The sequence below is a fragment of the Abramis brama genome (assembly GCF_963993115.1).
Source record: "Abramis brama genome assembly, chromosome: 11".
Taxonomy (NCBI): domain Eukaryota; kingdom Metazoa; phylum Chordata; class Actinopteri; order Cypriniformes; family Leuciscidae; genus Abramis; species Abramis brama.
The window spans coordinates 21,972,455-21,988,569 of NC_139973.1; the positions used below are offsets into that span (position 1 = coordinate 21,972,455).

A 16,115-nucleotide genomic window follows, 5' to 3' on the forward strand; every position below is an offset into this window, starting at 1 on the left:
AATACACCATAATGTCTGAAACATTGTCACCATATTTTTATCCATACATTTCTTGCACCCACACGGCCACTTTTTTAACTGTAAGTGTTTTAACCCAGGACGTAATTAAGAGTCAGACGTTATAGTTTAAGTGAAGGCGACATCTTGTGGAATATGTCTGTTACTTCATCCAGATGTGCAGGCAGGAGTCGTCTATGGGATCTGTATCCAGTGGCCTGCATGTGAGCAGAGGTGCTGTGGTGGGGGCAACTTCTAAATGGCGTTGCCATGTATTTCTCCTCCTCATAAGTTTGGTAAAAACTCAAGTGCAGTTATTCCGAGCCGAGGACGGACAGAAGTGAAAATGAAGCTGTTGGCATGCTTTTTTTGCGTTGTCTTATTGGCCTTCTCCACTGGTATGTTTTTCCTGTGTATCTTATAACATGAGTTATATTTGCATATCACTGTGTTTGTGTTTTTTTATTTAGCTTTTTTTACTATGGCTTGTGACTTTTGTATGCAGGTATAGCCTACCTGTTTTAACGAGTTTTATTTTAATGCTAAATAAGAACTAATATATTTATATTTTCATTCTTAGCCTATAGGCCTAACTATTGTCATTGTTCATTATATGTAGGTCTATATTCATATCCAGCATATTGCTTTAGCTGCTGAAATTTTTACCTGAACACACTCGTCTTTCAAATTATGTAATAATTTTACATGCACTTTCCGGCCCTCTAATAATTAAATAGGCTAATCTTATTATAGACTAACATGGCAAACACGTATTAAATGTTGTTCGGCTGTTTATCTGCCACGTTGGTGTTTACCGTAACGGGCTCATTTTCATACCCCTCGCGGGTCAGAGCTCCGGGTCACGCGCGCGCTAGGGCGCGCTCCCCGGGGAGACGCGATCATGAATGGGTACTTTGTGTTCTTCCATAGAGAAACACTGCTGGGAAAGGGAGGGAGGGAGGAGAGAAAGTGAGTGAAGTGTAGCCTATGTGTATGCGTGCGTGCGTGTCCGTGTGAAAGAGAGAGAAAAGAGGGAGATAGATGAAGAAAGACGGGAAGAGAAAGGCCAAAATTCATACAAATTAGACCCCCAAAGGACTCGAGGAAATCTGAAAGAATAAAGGTTCAGAAGACAGAATGGCCGCCTGAGGAAGAATAGAGAAAAGAAAATTAGCATGTAGCTAATAAAAAGATTTTTTGAAGAATTCTTATTTGTTTGCATAAAAAATGTTTAAACTTTTTTACAGCATATGTAGCCCCTAAATTGTGAACCAGTTTCATGCAAGCACTTTTTTACAGCATTTGTAGCCCCGAAATTGTGAACCAGTTTCTATCTATTTGTTAAATGTAGTCACATAAATAAATGATGCTGTCATTACCATGAAATTACAGTATGAAAAGGTGACCTTGATGCAGTTATGACATTTTTCTAGATGCAAACCCCATCATTAAGGAGAGCTTTGCAAAGCAGCTACTCCGCACTAAGAGACAGAAGCCTCGACACCCCGACGAACCTATGAGGGTGGGGAGCCACCTCTCCACTCCTTTTATTCACATATTTAATAGCAAAGCTTATGCAAACATCATGCATGAAAGCCTGCAATTCTTTGTTTTTGTGAATATGCATCTGTGGTCACATTGCTGGTTTTAAGAACAAAATTCCTAAATCAATAAGTGAACTCAGCTCCATGTCAATAGAATTCAGAGTCCATTGTGTGTATTTCAGGAACACATGCTACATATGCAGAGGCTGGAGCAAAGGGCTCGAGAGACCAATATGGAGCACTGGCTGAACCCTCACTGCTTCCCTCGTTGTGACCGCAACTACGGCTACCCTGTGTAACTGGCCCGCAGTGATCCATAGGTCCTTCTCATCTTAAGCTTTATATCTCTCACTTAAGACTGCAATGTCTGAGCTTACTAACATGGTTTCATTATGTAAATTGTGCCTTCACTCTTTTCTTTATAAATAAATAGAGAATTAGGTGAAGAAAGTCCGGTTTGCAACTCAAATGTGTCCAGACAACAACAATTTGGTTAAAGGCAACAATAATGTTTTACACACTTCACATCATCAATGGAGCTGAAACAACAAAAACAGGATAACTACTTTATTCATCTTTATTTAGGGTTTAAATTATAATGCTTATTTATTTGTGTGTGGCGGGTAAAGGAATAGAGTAGGCTATACTTACCATGGTTAAATCATACGTTTCCTTTGGACTTTTGTTGCGCTGTTTTGCCATGGATTATAAAGAAGGCGTACAATTAAATGTAACTGCGACCTCATTGCTTTTATCAAGGAAAGGGTTTATCATTTAGGCTACTAAAAACTTGTTAACTTAGTTGAGTGCAAAATCAATGCAGTGATTTTTTTTCCAGGCTGAAGACAAGAATTCCGGTGACGACAATGCTGATATAAAGACAACGAAATGGATTGCAATCAAAAAGAAAAGATCCAGAAATGCTGAGGAGGCCAAGGACACAAAAAAACACGATAACACGTGGTTTAGCATCGATAGTATAGGAGCATAGATGTCTGATTTAGATGGAAAATCTTAGAATCTGTGTTTTATAAACGAATTACAAAATTGCATTTTGAATAAGAAACCAATAATCAAAATAAAAATGATTTGCTTCAAATTTTGATTGTGACTGTGGTTTATCATTTTGCGTCCGGAGTATTTTAGTTGTATTATGATTGGAACGTAAACAACCGAGTTAAATCGAAACTAAAAAGATAATTTAGAAGATGCATGGTGTCTATAAACATTGTCAAGATTGACCGTAAAGGTAAAACTGTAAAACTGCAATATCTGAAGGCCCAACAGTGACTGTTTGAAAGCACATTAAATGTTATATAAACCTAAAAGTTTAAACTTTTGTCAAGTGTCACTCATAAAACCATAAAGGCCAAATAAATAAATAAATAAATAAATAAATATATAAAAGGCTATAAAATAAAACCAGTAAGTAATTATATGACTAAATTAAAGGTTTGGGAATTTTTCAATTATTGCATTTAATGGTAGGCTACTCTGCAAATAAACATTTAGGCATCAGGTTAAAAAAATAATAATGTAGGGATAAAAATATATTTTATATATATTTTTATATTATCCTCTATATATTTGTAAATATGATTCAGTATGACTCGTTGAGTATGGATATTGGACGTGCGCTTTTCCATTTAAGATGCCATTAAATAACTTTTTATTCGCACTTTTTACAGATCTTTAATACTTACAAAATCGCCCAACAAAATATGTAGAATAAATAAAAGTTAATTTTAATTCATTACTAAATATTTATGAATACTAATTTGAGCTGAAGCAAAAAAGAAACAAAAGAAACATGTTCATTATTATTTTACATTTTACTTTTGAGTTTGAGATGAAAAACAGATTTTTATTTTACACTTTTATATCAGTAAATTGATATGGTTGTTGTACCGTGACACAAGTTTACAAGGTAACTGACAATATAAACTTACAAAAAACAAAAAAAAGGTCAACGTAAATTACAAGATTTCAAAACGTAATGACAAGACGCAATAATATGACGCTAAATGTGCAATATGTCAAGTTTAAGGCTGTACATAAATGTTTGAGTTCGTGTGGGAGAACTAATAGACTTATATATATTTATTGTTAACAATTTGTAATTAAAATGTATTTACACAAATGATCTAAGAACTCTTGTATGCATTCGGACGCAGTTCTAGCATTGTTTAACATGTCTAGCATGCAAATCTCTTAAAGCAGCAATTTCACAATAAATACAGATTTCAGTGGGACAGAAAACGGAATAAGATTTTTTTTTATACAATACACAATACAGAATATTTTTGATAATAAAAAGACCTCTGAAGAAGGGCAAAATCATCTTTTGTCTTTGAAGAAGCCTTTATCTGTGCTACTCTCTTTGATCGTTACAGTCAGTAAGTTTGTCGTCACATCGGTAACTAAAACTTTCTCCACATTGCTGAAGGAGGGTCTCCAAGGATCTCCCTCCTCAGGCTCTCCAAAAATGCGTGACACTGGGATTTTGGCGATAAGTGAAGGCTGTCTGCTGGTGGAATCACCATGTTCAAATGTCCTTCGTTTTGAATGATGCTTCAGGTGTTTGTGGTGAAAGAGGCTTGTTTGTGGATTAGTCCTGCTGGAATGCAAATTCCACTCTGGAGAAATGTGCTGGGTACTCCTGCTTGGAACAACTCTGTTTTGTTTGTGTGAATAGGTAGCATCCATGTGCTTGTGAGATATTTTAATTCTCCCAATCATTTCAGAGCATCTCTCTTCGTCTTCACCCAAACCCAACTTTGCCATTTTGGAAGGAATGCTTGCCATGGTTTCATCTGCAGCTCTTTTTGCATGCCCTGGATGCAAGGAGCTTGTGTAGCCATCTGTGAACCGTAATTTGGGCTTCCGTCCTCTCTTTTTTGGGGCAAGGGTAAATGCATCAGTGCTGGGTCTTGGTGAGGATGGAGAACGATGCTCCCTTGGTTCTGGAGGTGAATGCCTTACACTCTCCCCTCGGTTGACTGTGCTGGGAGGGAAAATGGTGGGAACCACAGCACGCAGTCCCTCTCTCGATCTAGGGGTTATCACAGGCTCTGGACTGGGATATGCAACATGAATGCCCCTGGATGATTCATTCCTAAATTCATAACACTTTGCCTTTTCTTTAGCTTGGGCCTGCAAAAATATATGATTTTAAAAAATAAATGCAAAAAAAACAAAAGTATGCCCTTTTTTTAAAATAAAAGGTGTTATTTATTCATGTATAGGCTACTATCAAGGGCTTGAGTGCAATCCCAGTTACATAAAAGTGAATATTATACACAATATATATATATATATATATATATATTTCAACAAAAAAGATGTTCAAAAACAATTTTAATAAATAAATGACATTAACCTTTAGAAGAAAAGTCTTCAGCTTAGGTCCTCTTTTCTTGGGTCCAAATATTTCTCTCTCACGTTCCCTGAATGAAAATACAAAAGCATGTGTGAAAATGTCTGTATTTTTGACCGCCTATTATTATTATTATTATTAATCTTTATTTATTTATTTTACCGCTCTTCAAAGGCAACGAAAAGGCGCGAGTCTAGGATATTTTCCTCTGGTTCCCAAGTACTGTACCTGTGAGAACAAAAAAATTTCACGTGATGACTGTCAATCTCTAGCTGCATTTAAACCACTGCTTTATCGGCCACTAGCAGCAGGGCCAGCTAATGTTGCAGCATGCCATCTGCCAAAACCAGTCTGCAGTAATAACCAGCATGTTAACCTGCCAGCTGATGTATGGCCTTCGCGATATTTTGACAGCCATTGCTGTCACTAAAACGATAGACAGGATGGGCATGCATGCATTACTCACTTGGGTGACCAGCCCTTCCATTTAACGAGATATTCCATTCGACCCTGTGCGTGCCATCAGACACATACACATAAAAAAAATCGTTAGCGTGAGCCGAAGACATGAGCACATATATGCAGAAAAATGTCGATATCACTCTCACTCAACACATAACGTTACCCGTCGTATTCGTCTCTTGATGATCGACTCGGCCGCGAACACCCTCTCCCCGACAGCCGATAGCTCCATGTTTACCTTCGTCTACCGTTAGCTTGCAGCGAAGCTAGCTGACTGCGAGCGCGAGTCCAGTCCGCCTGCTCTAGCTTCAGAATTCCATACAGCCCATAATACTCTCGTGCACAGCCAGACGTCATCACGTTCTTTAGCATGTTGCCTTAGCACCGCTTTGTAGGTGGAAACATTTTGAGGCCGTTCATTGGCTCCGCTGTTGCTAAGTGGCCGGGACTTGCTTCTTAGTGACATACATGCATTCTTGACAAAAAATATGATAAGACCTCCTCGGCTGAGCTGAGGATATGTAGTGATACAACTGATACAGGATATGTAGACTAGGCTGTATGAACTCTAATTTGTATTTTCTGAAACAAACATAATTCATAAGATTTTTCTGTAAATAGCTGTAAATAATAGGCTAATATAATATAGGCTACACTTGTTATGATAGGAAAATGTATGGCATCTTATTTTTTACCAATATTCTGCTATTCACAAAACTATTTGACTAATTCCGCTAAAATCTTAATAATAATTCCGCTAAAAAGTCTTCATCCATGACAAACGTCATGTCATTGTTGGGTTATTGATGTGTCCTACTGCAGAGTAATAGCCTAGATTTGTACAAACGAATGATTCTTATGTAGGCTATAGGCTATAGCCTAAAAGCCTAGTCGGTAATTAAACTGAATCTGTGATATCGCCTAAACAATGATCTGAGGCTATTCGTTACACATTATTTGCTCTAGGTCTAGGAGGTAGCCTACTAGATTTTGTTAGCCTATTCTTGATGAAGAAAAACGTACCGCATAGCCTATTCATGTTTATCCCGTAGCCACACGTCTACTCAAAATTATTCGAATATTTAGATTTGGTCTCCAACTGGCTCTTTCGAAAATAATAATAGGCTAATTATAATAATAATACATAAAATGAATAACTACAAAATTAATTGTATGATGCTTTTGTGTAAGACATTTAGCTGCCAAATGAGAATCAAAAATCAAATAGATCGAAATAGATTACAGCATGCCTAGGCTACTACTAAACTGCTTGAGTGCAAACCCAGTTACTTAAAAGTGAATAGGCTATTATACACAATATATATATTTCAACAAAAAAAGATGTTCAAAAACAATTTTAATAAATAAATGACATAACCTTTAGAAGAAAAAAGGTTATACTACTAAACTAATTCATATACTTCTATTTTAGGCTATATTTCGCCTATAAAATACCCCGATTTATTTATAAAAAACAATTAAAAAAAACAATAATGGTGTAATGTATGCTAATAATAATAATTAATAGCTCATAAGATGACAACAAGTCAACAGTAACTTCTGGTAAAGACAACTAAACAACGAAACATTTCATAATTATTATATCTTTATTAGTAGGCCTATAAAGAGTTACTATGCACTTCTAAAAGTAACCTCTGTATATAGCCTAGTTTCACTTATAACGATTACATGGGTCAGGTGTTACTGCATTAACTTTATTTTTAGCTCAAACAATCTCGAAACAACAGCAATAATGTTTTAAGAAAAATAAGATTTCATTTATGTTTTTTAATTGAAAACAGATTTTAATTTTAGAGAAAAATATGTAGATAATATAATATTAGGCTATATATTATATAAATTATGTAGCCTATAGGCATGCATAAAATCAATATAAAAATATGTAGGCTACTTTTTGTAATTGGGTGTTCCATATAGCCTATAATTCAATTAAACAATCTCACATAATTATGTTGGTTTAACGAAAAAAAAAAAAAAAAGATGAATATATATAATAGATATTACCTATAATCATTGAAATATCATACACAGCCTACATTATTGTCAGCTAGACATGTGAAGGAAAAACAGTCATTAGTTTTTTTATTACCCACTCGTGACCATAAAAAAGGGAACTATGTTATCGAACATTTTCCGAAAATGTTTACCAATCTGATGCTATAGCTAAATTACGTTATTAATAAATAGGCTAATTTCCTGGCTGAATTACATACATTTTCACACTGTAAGCAAGCTTTTAAATGTATTATTTAGAAATAAAATTTGGGCAAAGATAGGCTTATCTTAATCAATAAAGATCATATTGATTGATAACTTGGTGCCCTGCAAAATTAAGCGTTGGATATGCAGTGGTTCATTCGGTGAGTGAAAATGATGTAGGCCTATAGGCTATATCCGCTGCAAAACAATGAACAGTTTGAACAAGATAGACCTATTTTAACGATTGTAAAATAATTTTCTCCAAATTAAAATCAAGGCATTTTCAGGTTTTTTTTTTTTTTTTTTTTGTCTTTATGCATAAACAGGGCTTATGGTTGTTGTTTTTTTTTGTTTTTTTTTTTTTTTGCGGAAGATGATTGGTGGTTTGACTACTGCAGTGCAGTGGTTATATCCGTATACGCGATCTCGATCGAGCTGGAAGAATATTATTGGTTCGCTCGTTTCTGGGCAACCAGCATGAGAAATTGTGCACAATTTACAAAGGAAATAGCAATTACCTACTACTATTTTTTCTGCAGACTTTTTAAGAACATTTTCGATAAAGTAAAAATAAATAAAAACATTAAAAAACAGCTAGCCTATTCGATGTAATTTTTTTTTTTTTTTTTTTTTATCATTACATTGTTTCCCTATTCCCGTTTGATTATTTAGGATACACTAAGACTTCTTAGATATTTAATGGGCCCATAGTTATAGGCCAATTTGGAATTTTAAATCGAGAGCTTTCATATTAGTTTACCTGTATATAATACAGGTTGATTGGGACACATCTCAATGGCATATATATATATATATATATATATATATATATATATATATATATATATATATATATATATATATGCTATAATTATAAAATTGATATTAAAATTGAAAAAGTCGTGCATTAGCTACGGTTTACAGCATAGGCTATATGTGCCAAATAAAATTAATCTAAACCTCGCCAGTAAACATGTGGGATAACCTTGTATTAAAAATATTTATTTATTTATTTATGTATTTTAGGTAAATAAAGAAGAAGAAGAAGAAGAAAGTATGTAGTCCAACTGCAGTTATAGCTTATTCTGCAGATTATTTTATGTTTACAAGCGTCCTAAAGACGATTTGTAACCTTAATAGGTTAGATTAGATCATATTATTAGATCATATTATTTAAAAAAAGTGATTAACATAGGAAGGCTATTTTAAACCTAAGCCAATCTTTCAATCACCACAAGCAGTTAAAGGGTCCATATCTCAACCACAGCTTTAGAACGCTTCTTTTCTCATGATCAAATCACTTTATTTTAATAAAGCGTTCTGTGGCAATTTCAACCACAGCTTTCAGAACATTTCTGTGTCCCCTCTCATTATCCAACGCTTTATTTTAATTTATTTTATGTGCCCTAAATAGCCTAATGTTTAACTCAAATAATTTGTATTACTTTATTATTTCAAAATAATATGTTCAAAGCATATTTTAAATAACCATGCGAAATTAACAATCGACAAAATGCGTTGTAAAGCTGAATTCATAAGCTGATCGCAAATAAAGTGGATGGACCAAAGGAAGCCATTTTATAACCGCAGCGAAAGCAGCTTTATCTTAGACGGTGCAGCATGAGGAAATGGTTGATTCCGTTTCATTGCTTTTCCGAAGCCCATCTTTGACAAATTTCACGGTTAACCAGCCCCTGCCTCATTTTTGGATGGACAAATAGCTCATCCACGAGCCCATCCAATCAGTCTTGCCGTGAGAAAGAGACGTTTGCTGTCCGCCATGTTAGCGCTGACACACACACAAAAAAGAGTCTGGTTTTATACATCAGGCTGTTCAAAGCTTTACAAGCTCCATGATAGCAAGCGAAAGCTACCACGAAGCCTATCATAATTAATATTCTAATATTCTAGCCTACAGTGTGTTTTACCGATAAACCTTTGACGATGCATAGTAGGCTATTCTTGTCGGGGTTGTATGGAGCGTCTTGCGCATAAATAAAGTTTATAAAGAAAAAAGGCTAGCATATTATTCTATTTGGAGGACATAAAATATAAAGTCTATAGCCTATTCTATCTGTAAAAGCGACATTCATTCACATTCTGGAATGCTTTATGGTGGTTACATATAGGCTAAAGACTAGCCTGCCTAAATGCCTGTTAAATGTTAATTGTTGAAATGTCAGCGCTGTTTTAACTTCTTTTTCTGAGAGCCGCGGTAAACCCATTTATTATAATCCTTTTTGCGTTGTCTGTCTTACCACTGACCTCAAAATGTGTGCTGAAAAGACTTACAGGAGCAAATATGCTATTACACCTTACCGAGTTCAGGGAATTCGATTTTAAGCAACAGTGTCCGATCCGATTGTAAGAGGTGTTTTATTATTTTATTATCATTATTTTGACAACCTGAGGTTCTCGCCACATGGCTTGAGTAAAATGCTGTGTAGGTTAATCATTCACTGGGCTCAACCGTAAACCTTATCTGATCAAAAATGGAAAATGCATTCGAAGGCGCGATGAAAGTTTCCCTCTTGCTTTCCCTGGTCTGCTTTTAGTGCCTGATAGCTCAAGGAATTTCTTTGTATGGTTGTTTAGAGGCAATATCCATCATGAAAACAGATTTCAGTTTTCTTAGATAGCCTATTCCTGTTTAGTTATATGTTTCTTGTAGCAAGTTGAAACATATGACATCTCTTAAACAAAAATGAATCCAGCGACAAAATTCTTGACAGCCCTAATGTTTTAAATCGGATGATTTACCTGATCTCGATAATGTCCAAATGTAGGCTAAGGGTATAGCCTACAGTAGATAAGCTTAACGCATAATTATACACTATAAAGTCATACTGTACTTTTTTTAGGTTTTAAGTTAGGCCTTGTCTAAAACGTAGCCTAGCTTCGAAAAGCGAGACAAAACTGCTGCCAGCACTCCAAAAGACGTGCCTAATTTTCAGCGGATGATATGTCATGCTCTGTAGGCTACTAACTGTATGCGGAATTGCCATGTTTCTTTTTATTGAATCAATTAAATGTGACACTAGGCGAACCCCGTCAGCTAATAATAATAATAATAATAAAAAACATGATTTACACTTAAAACATGAGTTACTCCAAAACATGACAGAAGTCTTAAGTGTCATTCACCTCCCTGCTCATCTGTGCTGTTCAGGAGTTGTGCAAAGTTCATTCTGATATTGATATCTTGTGCATTTACATGATAGTAATGATGCTTTGCTATCTCTCACATGGCCTATCTGTTAGCCCTCACATCAGTGCAAATGGAACTTCTCTATTCATCACACACCTGCTTGCAGTACAAGCAAAGACTGATATCTTACTCAAACACATAAAATAAAACTTTTAATATGCTTAGACAAACCTTAATAACACATTTCAATTGACATTTTTTAAAACAAGGACTATAAAATACAGATCAGTAGAAAACATTTCTCAGTATTACATGTGTAGCAAGTGCTCCTCCTTATATTTAAGCCTTCTGAAATAATGGCACTTCAAATAGCTTTGAGCTAATATGAAACAAGCTATTAACAGAAAAACCTGTTTAGTTTATTTTTTCTATCCCTAACATGGAATAGTTAAATGTGTGAATTTGAAAATTAATTCATTTTTTTGAATGCAGTCTGAAACTATCAAAACTTTACACTAGATTGTTTCAAAATATTCAGGAAAGTTTGAGGACTTGATGCTTAAACATGCTTTACTTTTTTTTTTACAAATTCACAGTAAATAGTCAGTAGTCTTTATATCCATCATATATTCCTAAACTTAACATACTCCTTGAATGTCACTGTGAGGCAGTTCGCTGTGACATCAGTGATTATTATATTCCCCAGAAAAGGTGTAAAGCTTGGAACAGTTTTTTTCATTTCTACTTGTCCTGGTGTGGACACCACTTCTTTCGCAGTTGCAATATAGTTTCCAATCTGAGAATGTGTAGAAATGTTTCTCTCTTCTCTCGACCTTACACAGCTGAGGTCTATGGGTTCATCTTGGTTGAAGTCCAGGATTTCAAAGTCATGTACGCCAGAGTGCTTATGGTCATTGAAGTCTTTGGTGCCATTGCAAGAGTGAGATAAGTCAGTATTTGGAGCACTTATACTCTGAGAACTTAAGAACCTCTTAGCCTCCCCGCTACCACTGTCTGCCTCAGAGCAGCAACGCTTTTGAGGGAAGGTTGGGGGACCATATTGGGTAGATTGGGTGCCTCTTTGATCATTCATCTCAAAAGGCAATGGAGTCAGACTGGTTTTGGTTGTCAGTTTCAAGGGTTGTTCATCAGATGCATGCTCTCCGGTGCTGCCAGGCTTCTTTGAGTTGTTTGGTTCAAACACAACGGAGCATGCTTTTTTAGGATTGTCCTCTCTACAAGATGATAGTCCATTGGAAAACCTCAAACAGGCAGACTCAGCTTTACTGTCCTTTTTTATCACTTTTACAAGACTTTGCTTCTTTGTGTGCTTTATCTTCTCTGTACACTCATCTGTTCCACAGGACTTACAGTCCTGTGCTTGCCTTTTTTTCTCAGCATCAGCCATTCCCTTCTTAATTTTAGCTGTCTGTGTGCCATTTTCCATGTACTTGCTCATGACAATGACAATGCGCCCATTTTTATTCTTGTTCTTCACAATCTTCAGTTTGCTGCTTATTCCATTGGCAGGTGCTGTGTCCTCCTTTGCATTGTTTGCAGTCACGTTTAAGTCATCTCTACCGTTTAGTTTAGAAATGTTTTTCAACTCCATTGTAATATTCCTCACCTTACTGAGGCACCCAGAATCCTTATCTTGAACCCATTTCTGCTGTAGAGCTGGAGATAAATTCCATTCCTTGTCAGTCAACTCCGGAACTTTGGTCTCTCTGAGCCTCTGATACAGGGAGTCATACATTTTAGGGTTTGGTTGATAGTGGTGGTGTTTCTTGCTGTTGAGCTGGTAGTAGTGTTTCTTTTTCCCATTTGTTCGTGCATTTCCCTGCTTGTCTTTTGGGTTGGGCTGGTAGGGATGGTGCTTCTTACTGTTAAGCTGGTATTGCTGGCTTTGAACCAGGTCTGAAGTTGCTTTGGGTTGGTTATCCTCATCCTGAGACACACCCTGAAGGTCTGTAAGAACACTGGATCTTCGGGCAAATGATGGTACCTTGGAAATTAGACAAATTAACAATGAGCTTTACAGTATAAACAGGTGTGACTTTCACAGAAGTTAATTGGGTACATTGTGTTCGTGACATGATTGTAAGTAATATTACCTGCAGGAGAAGATGTTTTGGTTTTGGCCCTCGTTTGCGATAACCCATTAGCTGCTCTTGTCTTTCCCTGAATAGAAAAGAGTTTTAGATTATACAAAGTCATGATAGAAAGAAACACATGACATAAATATATTTAACTTTTGATTTATTCAGACCATTGTCCCATTATGGGACATGTCAATAACTGTTTTGTGTATTATTTAAATATGCACTTAATTTGCCCACCAGTGGCATTACATAAAATTTGATTACATAAAATAAAGAACATTCTGTGTTGCGTCAGACAGCACACACACCTTGTTTACTAATTTGGTGGACAATCCCAGTTAGAAAGAAAGGGTAAACAAAAAAGAAAACCAGAAAGATGACAAAACTCATGAATAAATTATTATATTAATAATACTGCTATTTGATGGTTTATTTGACAGGCTTTTCTGGCTTATATTATATTATTTATTTTTATCTCAAACTACGTCCATGAGCTGTAAAGAAATGGGCCATTAGCTATTTTCCCATCGACCTTCTATAAAACAATATTGCAAAAACCTAATTAGACGACCTAGAACGATTTTATACTCAAGGGGCGCGTGCAATTACTCCAAACAGAATTCCTTGTCACGAGGGAGGCCGCTAATGGTGCACGCAGATGCCAGTCAAAGGGGATGAATACCCGACAAAAATGTGTGCGGAATTTCGAGGAGGCGTGAATGCACATGTAGCCACGAAAAACTGCCCATTTGTAATGCAAAATACATAAAATTATAGTGTGTATACACCTCGGCTGTAAGCTTTTTGGTTTAGGGCATTTGGAGATGTCAAAAAGCGAAAACTATCAGCCCCAGACGAAATGAATAATAGTACAATATTGAAACAGCGGTACGTTTGTTTATGATAAATGGTTCCACAAGGATTGCAAGGCGTCTCAAAGGATCACATTTTTCTGGCCACGTCTATATGTAAACATCCTTTAATGGCTGTGCAATTCAGTCACACAATTCAGTCATAGCCTATATAATGGCGCGCCTGCGCACAAGTTCTCTCCCGCTCTTGTGTGCTCCCCCTTCTGTCACCGAGAGAGAAAGTGAAAAAGAATGAGCACGAGCGCAGCGGTAGTGAAAGCATCTTCCCTCCTTTTCCCCTTTCGGCTGTACAAGGTCAGAGCGTCAAGCCAAGGCTGCATCTATGTCTCACCGGTTTTGGAAAGCGACGAGAAGTCTCGGGTCCAGAATATTTTCCTCTGGCTCCCACGTGTTATATCTATAGAAAGAAGAAAGGAGGTGGAGAGCGAGGGAAGAGGGGGAGAGCAGAGAAGCATGAATATCACCAGCTCTCTCAACCGAACTATCTAACGTGGTGGCTGTCATCTGAACGACTAACTAACAGGAGGCACTAACAAGGTCCAGTTGAACGATCCGATAAAAAAAAAAAAAAATGAAGTAAAAAATAGCCTACTGATAACTGTTTGGTAACCTACTGTTAGTATAATATCGTTTTAAAATATACGATTATTTTGCATTACAGAACCCCATTTCTACAGCATTAAGCTTAAATATGAAACAATATTATTTACCATAAAATACATTATTTATTATTTACACCCACCCCTCTCTCTCTCTCACACACACACGCACGCACACACACACATTGAAATAGCACAGCAAGCAAGTGACATCTTGAAAGGAAACTTACTTGGGAGACCAGCCTCTCCACTTGACTAGGTACTCAAACCTTCCCTGCAAATATCACAAAAACAAAGCCAATTACTATTGGAAATTGCTGTAAATATAATAAATAAATAAAACATTACTTATTATTCCGAGTTTCAGAAACAAATCCATACTCTTGTGGTCTCGCTTTTAAAATACAAACATTACTTGCACGTTTAATACGCTTACAACATGAACAATGTAAAGAGTGTGTTAAGAGAAAACCGTAAACCTTTCTAATGCGTTTCTTTTCGATGCTTTCCACCGCGAAGACGTGCTCACCCGCGGCGGGCAGCTCCATTTTCAGCGCGCGCTGTAATACTTCTCAGTGCGCGCGCGATCGCTTCTCAAGTGAGACTCAGTTTTAACTCAGATGAGCTGTACAACGTACTTCATGCAAATAGCTATGGGCTTGACGTCACACAGGAGGGGCGGTGTAGAGGCTGGTCAGCCCTGTGCCGCGGGTTTAGCGAACGAATGAAGTGTCGTTAGCAGCCCTTCAGGTCCGGGGCGAGAATTCTTCCTTCATGACGTAAAGTAGGAAACAATCGTGGCATTTAAACCATTTTTTAAATCAAGTTTGATTGCTTCATTATTTGTCATTTAGCAGTTTCGGGTGACTGACAGGCTAAATCATTATCAGCATCTGAAATGTTTTTGTTTTTTTTAATGTGCGATTTACCCTCCATTTTAAGTTTATATCAGTGCAGGGACAACTTTGAAGAAGATAATATTATAAATGAATAGCTGCTCTATGATCGATAGGCCTAGCCTATAGCCTACTAAAGTGAAGAGTTAAGCTCTATGAACAAATTCTTGTTTGGTTATGTTGAACAAACACCTAAAAATCACCGATGTTACACTAAAACCTATAGCCTACCTTCCATGACCATAATAAATTAGATTATAACATAGTCATTTTTTGGTGTCCAAGACTTGGTTTGACCAGGACGAAGACTTGACTATATTTAATTTGGATATTAGATTTGGTGCATGTTTAAAACGTGATAGGTAGACAAAGCGCACGCCTCGTCCTAAACAGATTATTTTATGTTCCGAGATCTGTCTTCGTTTGGGAAAATTGCATTAAGAGAGGTTACAAATTATTTTGTTGTTTGGACACAAGTCGCCTACATTAGACTATGATCAACAAAATGTAGTTGTTTAGACTCATTCAACGCACGTTAGAGTTTACTGCAAATATAGGCTACAATATGTAGGTCACAGTGGTTGGCCTTCAAAGCCTCTAGCACTCAACTAGCTAGGCATTTTCATCTGACATCTGCCTTCTGACGGCCAACGGCTGCTGTAGGACCTGTGAAAAAAAAAACTGCAGTGGCAAACGAATGTGTGAAAACCCTGGGCAATGACTATTCATTCACTGCATGTGCCACAAAGGCTGTGTGTACTATCTTAAGTGGGAAATCTCTCTCTCTCTCTCTCTCTCTCTCTCACACACACAGACGCACACACACAAGAACACACACTTAAGGAATACTCACTTAATAATGTGCACCCATACTCAAAATATGCACTGATACACTTGCA

General features: G+C 36.6%; 3 protein-coding genes across 4 annotated transcripts; 1 reads left to right on the top strand and 2 right to left on the bottom strand.

The window, feature by feature from the left end:
• Positions 1 to 172: 172 nt before the first annotated feature.
• Positions 173 to 2,637, top strand: cUnh17orf67 (chromosome Un C17orf67 homolog). The gene is made up of 4 exons (XM_084128452.1): positions 173 to 395; positions 1,431 to 1,519; positions 1,724 to 1,861; positions 2,380 to 2,637. Exons 1-3 carry the CDS (start codon positions 257 to 259, stop codon positions 1,838 to 1,840), a joined length of 345 nt encoding a protein of 114 aa, XP_083984578.1. The 5' UTR covers positions 173 to 256; the 3' UTR covers positions 1,841 to 1,861; positions 2,380 to 2,637.
• A 717-nt stretch (positions 2,638 to 3,354) lies between these two features.
• Positions 3,355 to 5,721, bottom strand: cbx8b (chromobox homolog 8b). 2 transcript variants are annotated; one of them, XM_084128762.1, is made up of 5 exons: positions 5,543 to 5,721; positions 5,384 to 5,427; positions 5,080 to 5,145; positions 4,921 to 4,987; positions 3,355 to 4,694 (listed from the first exon to the last, which is right to left on the bottom strand). In XM_084128762.1, the coding sequence occupies exons 1-5, from the start codon at positions 5,609 to 5,611 to the stop codon at positions 3,879 to 3,881; spliced, it is 1,062 nt and encodes a 353-aa protein (XP_083984888.1). In that variant the 5' UTR covers positions 5,612 to 5,721; the 3' UTR covers positions 3,355 to 3,878. The 2 variants fall into 2 exon arrangements, with proteins under 2 accessions (XP_083984888.1, XP_083984889.1); XM_084128763.1 differs by having other exon boundaries at positions 5,526 to 5,705.
• A 5,225-nt stretch (positions 5,722 to 10,946) lies between these two features.
• On the bottom strand, positions 10,947 to 14,960 carry LOC311092370 (E3 SUMO-protein ligase CBX4-like). Its single transcript, XM_084129051.1, has 5 exons — positions 14,800 to 14,960; positions 14,551 to 14,594; positions 14,053 to 14,118; positions 12,862 to 12,928; positions 10,947 to 12,752 (listed from the first exon to the last, which is right to left on the bottom strand). The coding sequence occupies exons 1-5, from the start codon at positions 14,866 to 14,868 to the stop codon at positions 11,370 to 11,372; spliced, it is 1,629 nt and encodes a 542-aa protein (XP_083985177.1). The 5' UTR covers positions 14,869 to 14,960; the 3' UTR covers positions 10,947 to 11,369.
• Positions 14,961 to 16,115: the final 1,155 nt, after the last annotated feature.